The sequence below is a fragment of the Echiichthys vipera genome (assembly GCF_963691815.1).
Source record: "Echiichthys vipera genome assembly, chromosome: 3".
NCBI classification, from domain to species: domain Eukaryota; kingdom Metazoa; phylum Chordata; class Actinopteri; order Perciformes; family Trachinidae; genus Echiichthys; species Echiichthys vipera.
In genome coordinates, this window is record NC_139828.1 from 12,646,037 (window position 1) to 12,666,827 (window position 20,791).

At 38.0% G+C, this 20,791-nt stretch overlaps 2 protein-coding genes across 2 annotated transcripts; both read left to right on the forward strand.

Moving 5' to 3' along the window:
• The first annotated feature begins 3,067 nt into the window (after positions 1 to 3,067).
• On the forward strand, positions 3,068 to 9,372 carry LOC310966688 (ras-related protein Rab-8A). The gene is made up of 8 exons (XM_083940509.1): positions 3,068 to 3,218; positions 3,684 to 3,744; positions 5,247 to 5,307; positions 5,792 to 5,869; positions 6,086 to 6,175; positions 6,318 to 6,383; positions 6,818 to 6,868; positions 6,991 to 9,372. Exons 1-8 carry the CDS (start codon positions 3,095 to 3,097, stop codon positions 7,078 to 7,080), a joined length of 621 nt encoding a protein of 206 aa, XP_083796635.1. The 5' UTR covers positions 3,068 to 3,094; the 3' UTR covers positions 7,081 to 9,372.
• A 4,473-nt stretch (positions 9,373 to 13,845) lies between these two features.
• hsh2d (hematopoietic SH2 domain containing) lies at positions 13,846 to 16,733 on the forward strand (the record flags this gene model as incomplete). The annotated part of the gene is made up of 5 exons (XM_083911571.1): positions 13,846 to 13,973; positions 14,967 to 15,056; positions 15,161 to 15,326; positions 15,547 to 15,795; positions 16,258 to 16,733. The coding sequence occupies 5 exons, from the start codon at positions 13,846 to 13,848 to the stop codon at positions 16,717 to 16,719; spliced, it is 1,095 nt and encodes a 364-aa protein (XP_083767697.1). The 3' UTR covers positions 16,720 to 16,733.
• Positions 16,734 to 20,791: the final 4,058 nt, after the last annotated feature.

The following is a 20,791-nucleotide window of genomic DNA, read 5'->3' on the forward strand; positions in this document are numbered from 1 at the left end:
AGTATTAGTACCGGCCCACACGCCACAGCCGCCTGCTGGTGGTTTTTCACGCACCAAAACTACATTACCCACAATGCAACGGTAGCCAAAAAACTCACTGCAGCGCCGCCTCAGCATTCTGGGCAACGCAACCCCACACACACACACACACACACACACACACACACACTCCCCAATAACGGCTAAACGGAAGGTGGACGATGAGAACAGGTTGTTTCAAACACATGTTCACAAAGCTGTGTGTCTTTATCTTGATATTAAGGAATACATTTTATTTTATTTTTTGCTGTTTGCCTGTTGAAAATGTTTTCCTTGAAATAACTAAAGTCATAAGAAAATATTGCTTTATTCATTAAATGTACAGGAAAAGTTGTTTTTTGTCTGTGAGCCTGTTGAAGAATGTTTTCACTTGAAATTACTGACAGGCGTACAAAAATATTGGATTATTCATTTAATCATTAAATAAAACACGGTACACTGTGTTAGGTCTTGGTTCAACAGGTTATATGCATCATTTTAATATGTTTTAATAAACATTGAACCAGTCCGGCCCTCGGCTTGTAGCAGATTTGTTTTTTTTGGCCCTCTGATGTATTTGACTTTGACTTTCCTGCTCTGGGGTCTAAATAAAGGGTGGAAGTAGCTCAGTCCATAGGTGACTTGGCTGGGAACCGTACGGTCGCTGGGTCAAGTCCCCGTGTGGACCATGTATGGAGCGTGGACTGGTGGCTGGAGAGGTGCCAGTTCATCTCCTGGGCACTTCCTCGGTGCTTTTGAGCAAGGCACCGAACCCCCAACTGCTCGGGGCGCTGGTCACTGGCAGCCCCCTCGCTCTGACATCTCTCCTTAATTGCATGTATAGGCCCTGTTTGTGCATGTGTGTATTTCGGGTCTGTGTGTGTGTAACATGTATAATAATAAGAGTGAAAAAATCCAATTTCCCCGTGTGGGATTAATAAAGTAATTCTTCTTCTAAATGTAAAACCAAATTCTAATATAAGAATAAACGATATCCTTTCTAATGAAGTATCTGACCACATTATAATAATTATTATGGGGAAATGTGGTCATTCATGTAAAATTTAGAAACCTCCACTACCCCGGTTTAAAAAGTATACTTTTTTTTTGCAAACATTACCTGATGCAAACCAGCTATTCCAAAAAATGAGATTCTTTGGTGTTTTGAATAAAACATTTTTTTTCCCTAAAATGTCTGTGATTTATTGAAAGGGTAACGTGTGATACATTTTTTTTTTTTATTTGAGGACTTTTAGGGGATAATGCCTTGCCTTAAGTATTTTTACTTTATTATGCATGTACTATGTAATTTATTTTTTAGAACAATGCCGCTTTGAATATGTTTATAACGTTTTTGAGAAATGCAAATTCAATAATCCTACGAGAAGTTGTAATGTACTGAATTGTTTTAAATAAAGTTTTGGAGAAAAAAAACAACAACAAAAAACACAAATAATTTAATCCGGGTGACCGTAGACACCAAAACGAGCACACCCAACAGGATTTTTTTAATTCTCCTTTTTTAAAAACTTTATTTATCATCAAACAGTTTGAACAATTGAAAAAGGAACAAAAAACAAAGTGACAGACTTTCCAAGACATCACAAGGGCGCACATGGGGCACCTTATAAAGGCATGTTCACTGAATGTAATTTGAATAAAATTCAATAGCTCATAAATATTTTTCATTGGATTCAACATATGACAGAGACTCAAAATATATTTTTAATTAAATTCAAAATAATGGGAATGAAGGGGTTGCCTTGGACATTTTGACTTTATGGAATTTACCTAGTAACGCGAAGAGATTCATAATGTTACATTTATTATTGTGAGAGAAGAAACTAGAAAAATAATAATAAATAATAATTTTCTCATCAAAGTGATACCTAACTGTTGTTTTTTTTAGCAAATATATACCAAAAGGTGATACATGTTTTGGCTCCTAGATGACAGTAAAGCACCCGTTTTGGCTTCTAAAGGGCACCTTAACACATGGTTTGGCACCTAGAGGGCACTGAAGCGTGCATTTTGTCTCCCAGTGTGTCCAATATCTATCTGATCAAAGACTTAATTTTTAAAAATGTTTCTAAGGGCCCTTGCCCCTGCACACTTGAGGCCCCTAGGCTGCAGCATAGGCCAGCCTTTGCATTAATGCACCTTTGTATATGACATTATATGACCTTTGTTGTTAAAAAAAGATCCTAGTATCACGGTTTTTAACCTAGTTTTGACAATAGATGGCGTTATTTCCTTTAGTAATAAACTCATTAATCCAAATTAATGTTTAATGTGGAGAAAAATGATACACCCAACAGGAAATAATGGGAATGAAGGGATTGCCTTGGACATTTTGACTTTATGGAATTTACTTAGTAACACGAAGAGATTCATAATGTTACATTTATTATTGTGAGAGAAGGATCCAAAATTAATAATTTTCTCATCAAAGTGATACCTAACTGTAGTTTTAGTAAATATTTCCAAATGGTGATACACGTTTTGGCTCCTAGATGACATTTAAGCACCCGTTTTGGCTCCACGAGGACACTGTAGCACGCGTTTCGGCTTCTAAAGGGCACCTTAACACACGGTTTGGCACCTAGAGGGCACTTAAGTGCGCATATTGGTGCCCAGGGGGCACTTTAACACGCATTTTGGCTCCCAGTGTGTCCAATATCTATCTGATCAGCGACTTAATTAAATGTTTTTAATGGCCCCTGCCCCTGCACACTTGGGGCCCCTAGGCTGCAGCATAGGCCAGCCTTTGCATTAATGCACCTTTGAATATGACATTATATGACCTTTGTTGTTAAAAAACGATCTTAGTATTACGTTTTTTTAACCTAGTTTTGACAATAGATGGATTTATTTCCTTTAGTAATAAACTCTTTAACCCAAATTAATGTTTTATGAGGAGAAAAATGATACACCCAACAGGAAAGCAGCGGACTTCCGGAGCCACGACGACAGAGGAGAGTGACAGTTGACTCGACCAATAGAAAAGCTCAGGAGCGAGTGACGTCTCTGCTTCTACAACGGGCGGGATATCCGCATTAGTAAGCTAGCTAATAACATGGCGAAGACTTACGATTACTTGTTTAAACTACTTTTGATCGGCGATTCAGGCGTCGGGAAGACCTGTGTGCTATTCAGATTTTCAGAAGATGCCTTCAACTCAACGTTTATCTCCACTATAGGTGGGTAAAAGTCGTATTATCTGTGTTGTCTTTGAAGAAAAGTGGTACAGGAGAGCAGCCCATCCCGTCATGCTAATTTGATGCTAACTTTTTTAGTCAGGAAGCAACCCAGCCAGCTTGTTAGAGGGGCTTTTCAGAAACGACAGTGCTATTTTAACCAGTTTCTATACTTGGAAAGCCCCTGTGTGTATGAACTGTAAGGGTGGCTACGGCACCACAGGTGTAACAGTAGCGTTAGACACATATTATTATTATGGCGAGACGAACTAACAAGCTATAAAGCTGTCAGGGAGCTAGTGTAGTTGGCAGTGTCATTTTTCTGCCTGTACTCCGCACTGTCGTAGCCTACGTTGCAGAAACTATTAACAAACTCAACAACCACTCTGCTTATAAATCCATACAGTATTGTTATTGTCAATGGGGTGCTTAGTCAGCTGATTAAATTGACCTTTGTTTTTCCCTCAGGTATTGATTTCAAGATCAGGACAATAGAATTAGATGGAAAGAAGATCAAGCTACAGATATGGTAAGATAGTCACACTACAGTAAATGCTTTCACTTTTCATCTTGACTTGTATGTGAAGAAGAAAAAAATCATGCTAGATAGATAGATAGATGGATGGATAGATACTTCATTGTCTTAGTTTGGAGCAAACCTGAGATGCCATAATAAAACAGAGAAAAGCACACAATACAGAAGTACAACCAGTACACAAATCTCCAGCAAATGTAAAAAAAAATTTAAAAAAGTGCACAAGAGAGCATGTGTTCAAGAGAAATACTGCACTGATGGATTAACTGCACCATCACAGTGGGATAATATTTGGACATTTTTAAATTGAGAGCATGGTGTGTGGTAAAACCGCAGTCAAAAAAATGCAACAGTTAAAAAATACAAATAAAATATTTATGCCACAAAAAATAATCAGCAGTCATTAAGTAGAGCATGTGGACATTCTTATTGCACAGAAAAGATTGAACTTTCAAACATAAGTCCAACATACTGTATATGTGTATGTACATAGGCAATGGATGATAATTAGACCAAGTTGCTAGTTCTTTAGGGACATCTCACTAAAAATGAATGCCATATCCGGAATAGGGGTTATTGCATACTGTAATAGATTGTGTTAGTTTTAGCTTTGTGTATCTAATAAATTGTCAACTGAGGTCCTTTGTGGGAGCACATCATAAAGTAATGTGGCTAGTTTTTATAAGAAGTTATGGTGATGTGATAGTTGATTATTCATTAGAATGGGAGCCTGTAAGAAGTCTAGTAAATATAACATATTCACAATAAATAACTATAACCATGGATATATTGTTCTATTATAATCTAAACACCTTTTATTAGACGAGACACAGGTTAGATTTCCTATCGTTCCTCTCTTGATAACAGTATCGACTTCATGATTTTCCGTGTGTTTGATATAGAATAAATACCAACTCATGGTAAATTTAAAAGTTTAGATAGCTGTGTCCACCGAGAAGGGATGAGACAACATTTGTACCAATATTTCCTCAACAAATACTGGTATATCAAAAGGATATTTGGGGGGAATATGCTAGATGACAAGACCAATATCTGCTTTATTTCAATGCTTCAATACAGTGGTAGCTTGGGATATTTCACTTTTGCACAAAGACACTGGAACCAGGACGAAACATCTAACCTAGTACTGTCAAATGTGTAATACAGCACTCATAGCTGACATGATCTACACTTTGTATGCGTGAGATATGTCATGATGAACAACAGTTATGGACTTTGGCTGCATGAGGCATCTCACTAGTGCTGCCCATAGTGTCCTCAGAGTTGCTGGCTTTGCAGTTGTCAACAAAATCCAGCTGACTCTTGGCTGTAATGGTAAAAAGTTTGCAGTATAGCAACAGTAGGAAAATAATGTGTTTTCTTTTTAAATTGACAGGTTAGCTTTTCCTCGGTTCCAGGCTCTTTACTTAAACCACAGATGAAAATGTAGCTTCTGCAAGGCAAAGTTTTAATAAACAGAAACATTTTCTATTTAGGGATACAGCAGGACAAGAGCGCTTCAGGACCATCACGACAGCCTACTACAGAGGAGCCATGGTAAGTTGTCTTGTCATCTTAACAACTCCTGTAATAGTATGGATTGTCCTTGTGATCTGAATGGGTGAATTGTGGCTATCTCAGATGTGAGTATTGCGGCTTCAACCTTCACCAGAACTACACCCATCATTGTTGTTATTGTTGTTAATTTTGTACACACCTTGGAAATCAGAGGTGCACTCAGTGTATTGTAATGGTATTTTTGTTTGCCTCTCCTTTAGTTCGAGTTTAACTGGATGCCAATGGTTGCATGTTTTACTTCAGGAAAGTAGTTAATGCTTGTTGCCTTTGGTATTCAAGTGCAGTGCTTTTTCTCGAGGCTGCAAAATCATGTGATCCATCACTAATAAGGGTTGAAATGGACAGCAGAAAATGACATTAGACACTTAATATCCAAGTCTGTCTCTGTGGTCTTATGATAATTGGTGAGGAATGTTTCATTGTTGTCTGACTGCTCAATTATTTTATGCATTTCCCTCTCCAGGGCATCATGTTAGTGTTTGACATTACCAATGAGAAGTCCTTTGACAACATCAAGAATTGGATACGAAATATAGAAGAGGTAATTTTTAAATGTGCCGATGTGTGTGTGTGTGTGTTTGTGTGCTTGCCCTCCTCTGTCTGTACAATTAGTGGTATCCATCCATTCTGTGTGTATGTTGGAGTGTTTTTTTTCCATTTATTTGTCAAAAGTGCTAAAGAGTACATGCATAAATCTAATGCATCCTGTTACTTATCAATTTCCTGGCTGTTCACTATGCAACGTTGTCTTCCACAGCATGCCTCAGCAGATGTGGAAAGGATGGTCCTTGGGAACAAATGTGATGTCAATGACAAGCGACAGGTTTCCAAAGAAAGAGGAGAGAAGGTGGGTTGTTAAAGTTGACAAATGGATGCACTGAGAACTTGATTTAAAAAGTCCATTTGATCCTCGCTCTCTTGGGGTTCATATTTATCCTCATGGCTCATCCCACCTCAGCACTGACACCGATTCTGTCTCTTTTCTCCAGCTGGCACTGGAGTACGGAATCAAGTTCATGGAGACCAGTGCAAAGGCCAACATCAATGTTGAGAATGTGAGTTCACACGTGTTCTGCGATTGTTCATTCACAGCTGAAAGTATTGTTACCAAGCGTTGGACCTTTAGTCATTGTTGTCCATGTCATAGTTTGAGGAATTGACTGCACAGAAGGGATTAGACAACATATGTATCTATTTACTCATAGTGTCAAGTACATAATGCATAGTGGTTGTAGACCATAACACCAGAACAACATAGGAGACCTTAATACACTATCAGATTTTTTTTTTTTTGAAAGATCCCCATTAGTTGAACTCCCATCAGCTAATCAGCCAGCCATGTATCACAAAGGATTGAGTGCATATTATGTATTGCTTTGCTTCTTTTGTACAATTATTGATGACTAATAGTCACAAAGTACTGCCATTAATGCGGTTTAATTAAATATTATTTGAATTATTTAATTAGTTTACCTGTTTTTGTCTGCAGGCCTTCTTAACCCTTGCCAGAGACATCAAAGCAAAAATGGACAAGAAGCTGGTAAGAATGTAGAAGAGTGGAAACTTAGTTGTTATAAAAAATAAAAAAAAAACTGTTCAAGCGTGTGGTATCTGTGTCTGTTCTCATATTTGAATGCGCTTTCTCCTCTGTGTGTATTTTAGGAGGGCAACAACCCACAGGGCAGCAGTCAAGGAGTAAAGATTACAGAACAACCCAAGAAGAGCAGTTTCTTCCGCTGCACGCTCCTGTGAGCAGACGGGAGTATCAGTATCCACCATTGCCTTAACTGTGTCCCCCCACTGGACAGAACTGGACAGAGCACACTCTGATCTCTCTCTTATTTTTCATCACCTGTCTTCCTCCTCTCTGTCTCTAAAAGAAAAAACAACGGTTAATCACTCTCTTGGTTCCCTTGACAACTGTGAATCTAACTACTGTGGCCTCTGTTAGATGCTTTCTCTGATTTCTTCTTTTTTTTTACGGTTGCTTACTAGATTCTGACATGATTCCTTAGATTTTATTGACTTTTAAAGAGTACAATCGATCAAACAAACTTTAACGCTCACAATAATGTCAGATTCCTAGACGCTTTCTTTCACCTCTTCTCTGTGTCACTTGAAGTCTTGTTTATTTGATCCTTATCACTTAAATAGCCCCAATTGTACTTCTAGAAAAGGCTCACTAGTCCAATGACCTCCCTAATTTTGAATTTACTCCATCTGTCGAATAATGCGATGTATCCAGGAGTACAATCCAAACTCTTATAGCACATTTGTGTACTGACTGGGTGGCCTAGACTTTTATATATCCACATTAGGTAAACGCAACATGTAAATATATATAATTAATAATGACGCACCATATGAAACAGTTATACCAGCGCATTTAACTCATATCAACATGAGGGTTTACACGTCCTCTACGTTCACCTCTTTTACTTGTGTCTTTTCATTGGTTTCTTAGCCTGAAACATTCCTCTTTTGAACACTTTAATGTGCAATGTAACGTGTATGTGGGGCCCAGATGAATCCTATCTTAAGTATTCACATGGTCGCGGTAAGACTGGGTTCTTGACAAAGTATGCTTGTTGTAAGGGCGCACAGATTCCTTTTGTAGTCGCTTGCCTCATCATTTTAGGTATTGCAATTTCTACGGATGAGATAAAGATGTGATTGGTGGGAGGGAGACGTTTATTTGATGCACTTCAGCCTGTGGACCAGCAATACCTAACTCTGACACCTGGAGGCAATACAGTGGCACAGAAGGAATCACGGTTATGATGACATCATTGTTTAATGTATTCATACTTCTTCCTGTTGTCAGTTCCGATGGGGGAACATGTACACAGATTGCTCTCTGGGCCGAGGATAGGGGCCGTGCTGTAGCAGTATTTATGGAGTGAAACAAAACATAGCACCAAAATGACAAAGTGCCCTTTTATGTTCTTATTGATTATTATGCACTTTTCCTTTTGTTCTTTCTGTAAAAACAACAAAAAAAGAGTTCTTAACATTTGTTGACTGTGTTTGTTGAAAGTCTTAACTGAAGCAAAGAATATTCCTGCACAATGTTTTTCCACGCACCCTATCTGGGCTTCCTAAAACCATCTGAGCACTGACACCTCATCTTTTGGTTAGTTATGAAAATATGCAGACTTTGATTTAGAGCAATTTCCCCATTACATTACAACATTCCTATTATTATATGGCTGATATTTCACTTTTTCCAGCTTTTTATGCAATCCCATCCCTGTTTTTGTTTTTGGGAACCCCAGATGCACTCGCTCCTCACCCCTCACCTCTCACCGCTCACCCTCCTAGTCTCCCTCGTCTTTCCCCCCCTCTTCCTCCTCTCTCTGTGTCTTGTTTTGGCTCAGTGTCTTGGCCGTCTGAACTATGCATTCTGGGTGAGTAGAAATCTTCAAAAAGCTTTGCACATTTGACTTGACAAGCTTTATTTGAGATTAGAAATGTGCAAAGGACCCTAGCTATTTTATTTTCTGCTGTCTCCAAATTCTATTGCATTTGCCCTGTTGGGCTGTTCAGGCGTAAGAATAGGAAATTAATTGAAATTAAGTGAACATCACCGCTGATGTTTTCAGAGCAAATCTTTTCTAGCAGTGCTGAGGTAACTGCGTAGGTGTTAACCTGTGGATTTGAATCATTGTTAACGTGGTTTGGACTTTTGGCACAGTTTTGGTTGAACTGGCTCCTACAGATTAAGTCAAGCGATGGCTTGATAAAAATGCAGTTTTTTGACTTGAGTTTGGCTAAATTTCATCTGTAAAAGGAGCTCAGTTCTCTTGATTGGAGTCATTTGTAATTCTCGCCAACTATAAATTTGCCAGGTCTTTGTTAACATATCTTCAGCATTCCTTCACTGAATCTAGATTTCATCGCTGATTATTGGATTTCATGGGGAATCGGTTAAATAATTCAGCAATTGTAAATAAGATCTGCAATGATTGTACTGAAGGTTCATAAATCTTATTGATCTACACATTTTGTAGATATGTGTTTTGATGATTTATTAAAAATGAGATTCTTAAAAAACATGTTTCATCGACTTATTTGCACCTTTTTTCCATTTTGTTTGGAAATGTATTTAGATGGTTAAATATGTAAAATGATAATAATTTGAAATGTTATTGAACTTCTAAACAGCAAATGTAATTGACACTTCATCTTGTGTTTAATGAGCACCTGAAAAAAAATCTTATTTGAAGTTTCTTGTGAAGTTGATAAAATAATTATTGAATGTGAACAATGGAAGTTATGAAATGTTCACATAAATAAAGCAGAACATTACAGTTTTATGTAAGAAATTAATCTACATTATTCAAACGTTTTACTTTTATTTGGGAATTTTTTTATCTAATATAAAAGCTCTGAACATCAGCAATCAAACTGGATGCGATGACGGATTGGTCATGATTCTGTGACCACTGAGAGCACTGAAAGGCTGTCCCTATAAGGGGAATTGTTTATGTTTAGGACATTTATATTTCATTTCACAAGACCGATTTCTACAAATGAATTGATACCTAAGGAGTCATGTTTGGTTCTACATGTCTGAAGTCTTCTTTTACAAATGAATCTGCTACTCTGTGCAGAGCAGTGCTCTGTAATATGCAAGCGTTCAGCACGCTGGAGCAGTGGGCATGGTAAATGGACTTGTACTTATATGGCGCCTTTCTAGTCTTCTGACTACTCAAGGCGCTTTCACAGTGTTTGTCATATTCACCCATTCACACTGATGGCAGTGGATGAGGTGGGGATCGAACCGCCAATCTTTCGAATGGAGGATGACCCACTTTGTCACTGAGCCACAGTCGCCTCACATGGTGATGACTGCTCAGGTAAAGTCATGTCATCTCACTTAATAAAGGTTCCTGACACGCCTCCCTCTACAGTGTTACAGCTGGAGTAAAGACCTAACCAGCCAGCTTCAGAACACTGTCAATAAGCCCATTTTCCACTGCTTCCTGAACCTGCAGTAGGGTTATTTTAGGGAAGCACTGCCATTGCAACTTTGGTTTTTATTCCTCCGCGTCAGCATCACTGACTGGAGGCGTTGTTTTCGGGTTGTCCGTCTGTCCCATTCTTGTGAATGCGATATATAAGGAGAAGAATATCCTTCAAATTTAGCACAAATGTCCTAACCCTAACGCTAAAAGGCTTATGACTCCAGAATTCCTACGCTAATTCTAACATTTCACAAAATTTCTAATAGGATAAAATGATGAAGTAATAACATTTTATATCCAAAAGGTCAACTTCATTGTAATATCATGGTGTTCTGCAAAAATGCATTTCTGTCCATTATTCAACACCATGACTCAGGAACAGAAATGGAGACATTTGGTCAGATACTGAATTGGTGACACTAATCTTGAAATTAGTGAATGTATAGCTCTTCTGTGCTGCTGGGTTGAAGATGTGTGTCATTATCATTTTCATATTCTGTCACCTTAGCTGTGCTTGTTTCTACTATTCTGTTGTATTAACTGCCTTAACATATACGTTATATTCACATTACTATAAATATTATAGTTACTGTTAGGCTTTGCTTGCATCTCTGGAAGTGTGTCTGTCTGTCTCTCTCTGTCCATCTGTCTGTCTTTTCTCTTTGTTCTTTTCTCTCTCCTTTTCTTCCTCCCCAACCGGTGCAGACAGATGGCCGTCCTGCACAGAGCTGGGTCTATCTGACATTCCTGCCTGTTATAGTGAAGGTTTTCGTTGCCACTGTACTCTACAGAGGAATTGTTGGGTCTATGTAAATCATAAATAAGTCATTGAGTGTGGTCTTTACCTACTCTGTAAAGTGTCCTGAGATAACTTTTGTTATGATTCGACACTATAAATAAAATTGAATTGAAAATTGAAAACTGAATGTGTGTAAAGCATCAAAAAATACACTTAATACTTTGTATTAAATCCCTTCAGAGAGACATGTAAGTGTGGACAGATTTAATGTAAACTGTAACTTGACTGGTTGGCAGAGGTATACAACCACAAGGCAGTAATTCTGGTTCTGTGTATATAATTTGATAAACAAATTAACTAAGAAGCTACATGGTAGGCCTGCTGTATTCTCCTTTTTATGCTTGAGGAGATGGAATATGAGCAAAAAGTGTTAATGTACTCATGAAACTGTTTGCATCTCAACAGGAACTTGCTTACAATTTTTTTTAACATTTTTTCATATGATGGAGAAGGTGGTTTAGTGCCTCGGCTAGATGGAGAAGGGCCTCTCCAAAACATTTACACTGGAACTGATTATTTCTGCTTTGCACAACGCTGCACAGCAAAATAAAGGCATTATTTTTAACCTTTAGTTGAGTTCTTTTTCATTTAGACAATCGTTGTGTGGGAGGAAAATTTCCCAAATTGGTTCTTTTACTTTCCCTACAGCAGCTCTCCAGCCTTCACGGGATTTTTCATTTTCATTAAACAGTTAACATGTCGCCAACAAAACACAAAAGACCATGAACTTTATTGTCAACGTAGTTCCTGTTCGAGCTTCCTCTCTGGCTTGAACAGCAGATGGAAGTCAGAGACGTTTTTGCACATGCACACGTGTCCATCATTAGCATGTTATTAAATCACCAGACGAGCAGCCGCTCTCTTATTTTCTTTAAAAGGGAGCCTCAGTGAAACTTCCCCGATTAAACAAAGGTTTTAAGAAATCAACACAGTCACAAAATGCCCCTCAAATGATACAAAGTAAACTTCACAAAGAAGGCATATTTGTTGCAAGGTTTTTGTTGAAGTGCCTAGGTCATTTAAAAAAAAAGATGTATATATATATATATATATATATATATATATATGCTAATACAGCAGTGTTATAGCCACAGCCGATATTCTATCAAATTCTGAAAACTGAACAATGAATAACAGAATAACTCAAGAATGAGTTCTTTGTTCTCTGTTTTCAGAGGTTGAGATCATTTCTCTTTATACGTGTAACGTCTACATTATAATATACCCCTGGCACTGGAATAAAGCTGCACAACAATAATAAAGTTAACTGATCTTATTGAATCCTAATCCGTCATGTGGCGTCCCACCACTATAAACTGATACTTGAGCAAACGTAACGTTATGCAACGGCTGAAGAGAGCAGGACTGAAGCCTCTCATTCCATTGAATGTTTATTTAATAGGGACAAATACAGTGTAAACAGAGAGTTGCGTAACGCTGATGGTTACATTCTGATAGATTGGGCATAAAATCCAAATGCCCAAAGTCACAGTTACAGGTATCGTTTACCTTCTGTCTGAACACTTAAAGGACCGTTGGATAATTTGTTTTAAGACGATGTGTTTGTTCTTTTGTTATGCTCTAAATGGGATTGTTAAACAGCTCCTCACAGTGATGGGAGCTCCTCCTCCGCCCCCTGACAGGTGTAGTCAGGTGAGTGAGATCTGCTGTGTCATTTTTATCACGGAGCTGCCAGAGGAGGTAAGTAACCACTGCTGTGTGCGATGTTTAATTTAGAAATCCCTGAGCTTTTTTCACAAGAGCAGCGTCATTTTTAATAATCTGAGTTTCACATGACATGTTTAAAATTTATGGAATAGACCAAAATCAGGCAGGTCTGGTTTCTTAAATAATTAAACGGCATAAGAAGTTAAACTGGTAAAAAATTGTGATAGTAGTAGCCTACAATATTTTGTCTAAGCTACATTTTGCGCTGGAAATCATCTTTAAAAAGATGATTAAATACATTATGGGGTTTCTCTTGATGGAAAAGTTTAACTAATGTTCACAGTTTATCACACCGTGGATTTAGTGAGATTATGTTTTATTGAAAGAGGAACAATGAACATAGGTAGGTAGCTATGGCGCATTGGCCTAAATGCAGTAATCTTTGTTTACTGACAGCTCATATATCTGTCTGTGGTTTGTATGTATGTACTCTACGTTTATAATTGAAGAAGGCAAGAAGCAGAGAACTGCAGCTGACTAAATGAAACTCTGTCTGACCTCAGTGTAACTGTGCTGCCCATGAATGTGCCAATATGTTGCTTTGATGATTTAGACGAATTAAGAGGAGGATTTTTACGGATCTGTTGATCTGTTGTATGGGGACACAGGATGTATACAATATAACCAATTCACCGTAGATGCATACAGTACCATCATTTCATTACAGATGAGGTCACTACAGATGTAAACTGATTTCTACTCAACGGTTGAAATGTTAATGGGAAGTACAGGGTTTTTCTGGGGTCGCTATGGGCAAGACACTTTCATTATTGCTATGAGTAGACAAATACTCTTCACATGCGTTGCCTATTTAAGTGACTGTTCTCTGTTAACTCTGTCTCTATTGTCAGACCAATGCAGAATCTACGAGGCTCTGTATTTGTTTGTCCCTTTTGCAAAAGCTTTAATAAACCAGACAAAAGACAACGTTCTCTCTTTATTATCTTTATTTGCTCAGGTTTCCACCACATCAGTGAATTCTCCAACAGACCCAACAGAGGATTAAATGAGCTGCTTCCCAGGATGATGGAGCGGAGTCAGTCATCACAAGGACAGCGTGATGCTTTCATCTGGTTCACAGAGACCCAGGTCCGAACTGTGATCAGAGAGGGTATCGTCCCAGAGTGGTTTCATGGCATCATTTCCAGGAAGTAAGTTCTAAAAGTCTATCACTGTGCGCCATCTGTAGAAGTGGACGGCCGGCAGGGAGGAATGTGGAGAGCCATGTTTTAAACATTGTACACGATAAAGATGTCAGTGTTGTGTTCCAGCATGCAGTGATTGTTTTTAGTGAATTGCACATCATGTTTTTTTCACTCTGCTGTATGTTTAGGGGTTATTAATGTCAGGTTAAAAAGCTAAATTGTTAAAGTAATACTTTATTTGTGTACTATCTTTCTAGAGCAAGTGTTCAGCATAACAAAAGCAAGACATAAAATACAGCGACAATATAAAAGTAATGAGTAAAGAATACATCTAAATAGAAAAATCTTGAATGTCCAAAATCTCAAATTTTAAGGAAGTAATACAAATTTTTCAGGAAGTTCTCTGCAACCACATAAACACAATGGTCAGAATGATTCTCAGCCATCACATGCACAAACCTCAAACACTTAACTGGAGTAAAAAGCATTTTGTGTGTCAACAGATGTATCTTACTATCCTCCCAAACTAGACCACTGCATCTTTTATGTACAGGTTTGCTCCATTAGGTACAGAGGACAAAACATTGGTTGTATGTGTTTTTGGTCACAGTTCAATGGTAGACTTTACCCTTGTAAAACTACAGAATTCTACTTTTGACTTTTTGCTTCCTCCACGCCCAGTGTACACATTCACAACTTTGTACAATGGATGATATATTTATAGTAGATTATATATTCACTGAAATGACCATAATACCCTGTATTTATTAGACCTGTGTTTTTAATTGAGTCCATGCATGGTAAGAACATTTTACGTGTTGAAAGCTAAGCTGTTTCCTGTATATTCCCAGGGGGACTGATTCCAGCTCCAGTTGACATGCAATGCCACCTCAGAAAATTATAAGATCTATAATGATTATTTATAGATTAAAGTGCATGTGTGAAAGGGGCTTTTGTTCGGTAATGCTCCGGTAATTTGGGTTTTAATCACTTGTGCAGGAAAACAGAAGAACTCCTGATGTCCAAGCCTCCTGGCTACTTCCTTATCAGAGTCAGTGAAAGCCGGATTGGCTACACACTCTCATACCGGTGAGTGTTTGAAGGGTTAAATGAGTTTTATTTTACAGTTTACACTCACACACTCTGCCGTTTGCTCCTCTTATTCATTTCCTCTCTGTTTCTGTGACCCTCAGTGCAGCCGACCGCTGCAGACATTTCATGATCAATGCGTTAGAGGACGGCCATTACATCATAGTCGGGGAGAGCAGGTGTCACAGGTGTCTGCAGGGCTTGGTGGACTTTCACCGTAGGACTCCCATCATGCCTTTCAGTGAGGTGCTGACTGTCGCTTGTGGACAGGTAAGGGATTGTTTTGTTATCCTACATGAATACAGGTGCCTCGACATTACAGATTTGTATGGTTTGTAGGTTATTTTAGCCTTTTCATTGTGAGCACGAGTGTATGATGTGAAATGAACAAAATCTAATGGTGCTGTATTTGTTTATTTGCTCTCTGCACCATGCAAAAAGACACACAACTTGTTCGGTTTGTCTCTCTCTCTCTCTGATCTCACCGTAGACCTCGAATGACAAGACTGACTATGCAGAGCTGCTGTTCCCCCAAAGACATCTGAATCCTAACACAAGTTGGTTACCAAGCAACTCCCTGCATCCCAGCATAAGTCACCCAACACCACAAGAAGATATCCCACCTGCTCTTCCTTATCGACCAAATAACCTGAAGAACTCCACAGTCCTGTCTCCAAACAGACTTTACCCTAGTTTGGAAGAAGAGTTTCTACGAGTCGCCACCCCTCTCCCAGCCACGGTAATGTTCTTAAAATAAAAGATATCCAAATGTTTTCTGATCAGTTCTATATAAACAGATGATTTTTTTTCTTTTGGTTGTTCCCCATGAGAAATTTCTGTGTTCCTGTTGTTGCTTCTTTCACTTGTTTGAATTGAGCTCAGTGGGAAAATAACAATACAAATCAAACTTTCAATCTGACGGCAATTGTAGGGGCTTTTTGCTTACATAACCAGGGCATTATCAATCAAATCTGATCAAAACACACACACAGTCCTGATGAAGCAGATTAGCTGAGTTTCTGAATGTTGAACTCCAAACTTCATCTTTGTATGTTGCTTATTTAGTCATGATTACTCAGTATTTTAGAGATATACTTAAGAATTAAAGGCAAGTTTTCACTGACTTTAACATTTAAATGTTAGGCTTTAGTTTTCTAACACATTTCTACATTTCTGTACGCTTCATGTTTATGATCTCCAGCCTCCTGTGGCCAAGACGAGATACACAGCTGACAACCCTCCTCCCAACCAGCCTCCTGAGGTCCCTGCCCGGACCTGTCTCCCTCCACTAAAGCAGAACCAGGCTTGCGTCAGAACCGTCTCTGCACCTGAGAATCCCCCCGCACCCCCAGCCGCTGAACGACCCCACAGCGTCAACATCCAGTTTGCAAAGAACCAGGAGGCAAAACCCTCAGCCGTCTCCAACCTGAAGAACCTCAAAAAGAAATTCCACAAGAAGAGAAGCCTTTCACAGGAGTTTGCTAATGCAGAGATTAATTTGGAGACGACTGAAAGGAGAGGAAGCGATGAGAATGAGTACCAGGAGATCACAGAGCAGCAGACCTTCAATGCTCCGCCGTTTTCCTCCACTGATTTGAGACTGACTGATGGAAGGATACCTCACGAGTACCTTCCACCTCCACCTTTTGCTCCAGGCTACTGACGAAATAATGTACAGACGGATCAAACCCGAAGTGGGTGCAGGTGTAGGACAAAAGCAACATACAAATAAAAAAGTAGCGTTAGTTTGCACATTGATTAATGAAACAATACAAAAGCTTAATAATGCATCATTTCAACCTTCAAGTAGGTATGAAATAATAAAGGAGCTTAAACTACGGTCACATGTGACTGTAATTAGTGCCACTGACTTTTGAGTTCTTCATCTTTTATTTATTTGCTAGTTTATTCAACAAAGACAATACAGATAGACCTTGTTACATAAGGAGAAGTAATGCAACAATGTAATCTATACAGGCATCTCACAGAAGTTACCCTCTTCCCTGGATTTTATATTCAGGTTTGATGCTTGTGTATGCCTTTTTGATAATGTGTTGTATGTAAGGGCAGCAGGAGGAAGTTTGATGCAGCGTATGTAAATAAGAAATTACATGGTTTATGTAAGTTGCTTTGAATAAAGACATACTGTAACATCAGATGCAGATCTGTTATCGGCAACACGACCGGGAAGCTGGAGGAAAAGGGTCAAACTAGTTTTACAGGTAGCAACATACAGGTAAGTCACATTCACATGTACATGGACATGGAAAGGAGAAACATTTAATTTTTACTGGAAATGCCTGTGTCACATGTTATTATAATAATGAAGCATCCATGTAATCTCAATATTTTACATTTCTGTCTACAATAAGTTAATATATCTGTACAAAACATTGAATATTGTAGCCTGATTGAGCCAATAAATCACCTTTGAAAAATGTCTGTTACATGTGTTCGGCTGTCCTTTGTTTCTGTCTGCAGTGTAAAACAAGAGACGTCTGTGATTTAGACTGTGACATCATGGACACATCATTATATTCACCCATACTGTACTTTTGCATAATTTCTATTTATGCTTTGCGGTTCCTCCTGTCTCCTCCCCCCTCCCCCCTTTCCATTGTTTCACTGCTTTATTTGCATTTTTCAGAATGTGGATCTCTTTCAGCCCATTGGCTTCTCTTCCAAGAGACACATTAAAAACATATGAACGACATCTGCTAAACAAATCAACTTAAAATTATTCCCACATATCATATACAAACATACAAACATACAAACATACATACATACATATGTGCATACAATATTTGCACATATACTGCATATATACACACATATTCATCCACATGTGCCTGCATACAGAAATAATATTCAAACTACTTACAATACAAAAGTGTGCTGATAACATTCACAATCTATACAGTCGAAAATCCTGATGCCATTGAATGAGTTATTGTAATGAATTCAATCATTTGACAGTTGTGAAAATGAAAGGTTTTTACTTTTGCCATTACATAATGATTTTTAGCACTTATTCTTGTGTTAACCTGATGTCTATCTCACACTTTTTCCATTGGTCTTTGAATGTTATGGCTGCTGTGATGAAGCGTGCTGTGGTGGTGAAATTAACTAATTTGGCCAGGGACGCGTCTAACATGGCAGCCCCTTTCTATCCCAGACTCATTTCTATCTGAGTTTTCTGTAAATGTTGTATATTTAATGACTTGCCGTTGTCACTCACTTGTTGTTTTCAATAATTAGATGAATTATTTAGTGTAGCTTTGATTATTTTTGACCATATTAAAGGTTGTCAATGGTTATGGTAGTCAAAACAGTTCAGAGCCCTCCGTTGTCTCATTGTAGACTTCCATCTAGTGGCAGCAAACCACATCAGATGCTCAGAGAGGATAGTGGTGGCATTCAGATGCTTTATGAAATAAAACAGTGTAAACATATACAATTTAAAGTCTGCTTTTGAGAAAATACCATATTCTGAATACATAAAATGTTTGATATGCATATTATTGTAATGTTAACAATGGAAGTGGAGATAAAAATCCAACATTTGCTTCAATATTAAGACTAAAAGGACTCAAGTAGAGTACCCCAAATTAGTTAAATGTGGTAAATATCCTTAGTTGCGTCCTACTACTGTACACTACACTAGAAGAAATTCATCTGATATTTTAGAAGTACACAAAAAAGAATTGTAAAAATAAATCACTTTCCATGAATCTCTCACTGTGTTTGGGAAATCAGAATCAGTATAATGAGTTACTAACTCAATATTGTGTCATAATTATGAATGTTTATTTTTTATTATTATTTAACTATTTTGTTTGTTTGATTAATTGTTTTTGACTCATAAAGTGAAGACAGGCTTCAAGTAGGGGAGGGCGATAATTCACAAATGATCGTCTTTTAATGGAATAGTTATGAGATTAAATAATATATTGAGACAAAAAAACAAAAATGTCTATTGTATATATTTTACATAGAGTTTATATCACTATGTTGAACAAACAGTGTCTCAACTGTGTTACAGCAAAATTTTGTATTATATTATGAGACAATGGGCCCCTGGACACAGACATAAGATGCCCCCCACTCGTAAGAACAAGACACCCAAACTACTTTTAGTTGTTTTGTAGTAATTTTGGGGTCATTGTGCACTTAGACTGTTTTCTTTGTGGTCATTTTACATCAGTTTTTAGTTGCTTTGTCTGTCTTTGTAATTGTTTTGCATCTCTGTGATTGTTTTGCATCTTTTTGTGGTGGTTTTGCATCTGTTTTTGTGTTTTATGTCGTCGTTTTGTTTCTCGCTGTGGTAAGTTTACATCCATTTTTAATAATTTTGTGTGTCTTAATCATATTTTATATATATATATATATATATATATATATATATTCATATTAATCTCCAGTCATTTTGCATCTATTTGGGGATGTTTTGCAACCCTATGGTATTTTTTTTTGTCTCTTTGTAGTCATTTTGGGTCGTTTGTGGTCATTTTGTTTATAGTGGTCATTTAGCATCTCTTTGTGATCATTTTGTGGGCCCCTGACTTTATGGGCCCTTGGGCCTGTGCCCGGTAGGCTTGTTCAGTAATCCATTCATGGCCATTTGAACAACGCTTTACGATCCTATCTTTGCACATTATGTTCATTTTGCACTAAAGATCTTCATTAAATGAGAAAATACACAGTAGGCCTACGGCATTTCATTCACACAGGCGTACAAATTATTCTTTACCATGTGGTCATTTGATAAAGAGCACTGGTTCTAAAACTGTGGTAAGCTCTCTCTAGTGGTACTTAGAAAGGAAACATTAATAACTAAATTAATATAATACCAAGAAAACACTTTTAAGATCTGTGAAATGGAATTTAAAATATGTTTAGCATTTCCATTATTGTTGTTATTGTTTGTTGTGAGCAGAGGTAAAATGATTGGTTTGAAAACACTGACATGTCAGTTATGATGTTCTTCCTGCAGCGTGGCTGTCAACAAAAAAATAATCTTCTGATTAGGAATAAACCTTTCTGGCTGTAGCTGAATAGTGTCGGCCTACGCTGCTGTATTTTAACAATGGTCTTAGTGATGGTACTTGAGAAAGTCTGATATTTACTGAGGTGGTGCGTCATGTACAAAGTTTGAGAACCAATTATAGACCATTTATTTATTTATTTACCCAAAAAATGCTATAACAAAAGCATGCTATATCATGATATATACTATTATATATATTGAGATGAAATAACCTATGTCGGCATGGTGAAAAAGTGCCGCTGGTGTAATGGTATCATGCAAGATTCCCATTCTTGCGACCCGGGTTCGATTCCCGGGCGGCGCACTCTTTGAAGTGGTTGTAGTTCAGTCCATAGGAGACTCGGCTGGGAACCGTTGAGTCGCTGGCTCAAGTCCCTGGGTCAGGCGCGTGGACTGGTGGCTGGAGAAATGCCAGTTCATCTACTCGGCACTGCTGAGGTACCCTTGTGCAAGGGGCGCGCTCGCTCTAATACTATGCATTTACAGGTCCTGGTTGTGCGTGTGTGTATTTCGGGCCTTTGTGTTTGTAACATGTATAATAATAAGAGTGAAAATTTTCAATTTCCCCGTGCGGGATAAATAAAGTAATTCTTCTTCTGCTTCAAGGCTGTTGTGGCTGTTTATCTTTGATAATATTTAGTAAATTTGATAATATTTAGTAAATTAGATGGATGGACTGTGCAGG

Coding starts and splice junctions, on each gene's coding strand:
- LOC310966688 (XM_083940509.1), top strand. CDS start 3,095: ATGGCGAAGACTTACGATTACTTGTTTAAACTACTTTTGATCGGCGAT. Junction 3,219..3,683: donor AACGTTTATCTCCACTATAG/GTGGGTAAAAGT, acceptor TTTTTCCCTCAG/GTATTGATTTCAAGATCAGG. Junction 3,745..5,246: donor AAGATCAAGCTACAGATATG/GTAAGATAGTCA, acceptor TTTTCTATTTAG/GGATACAGCAGGACAAGAGC.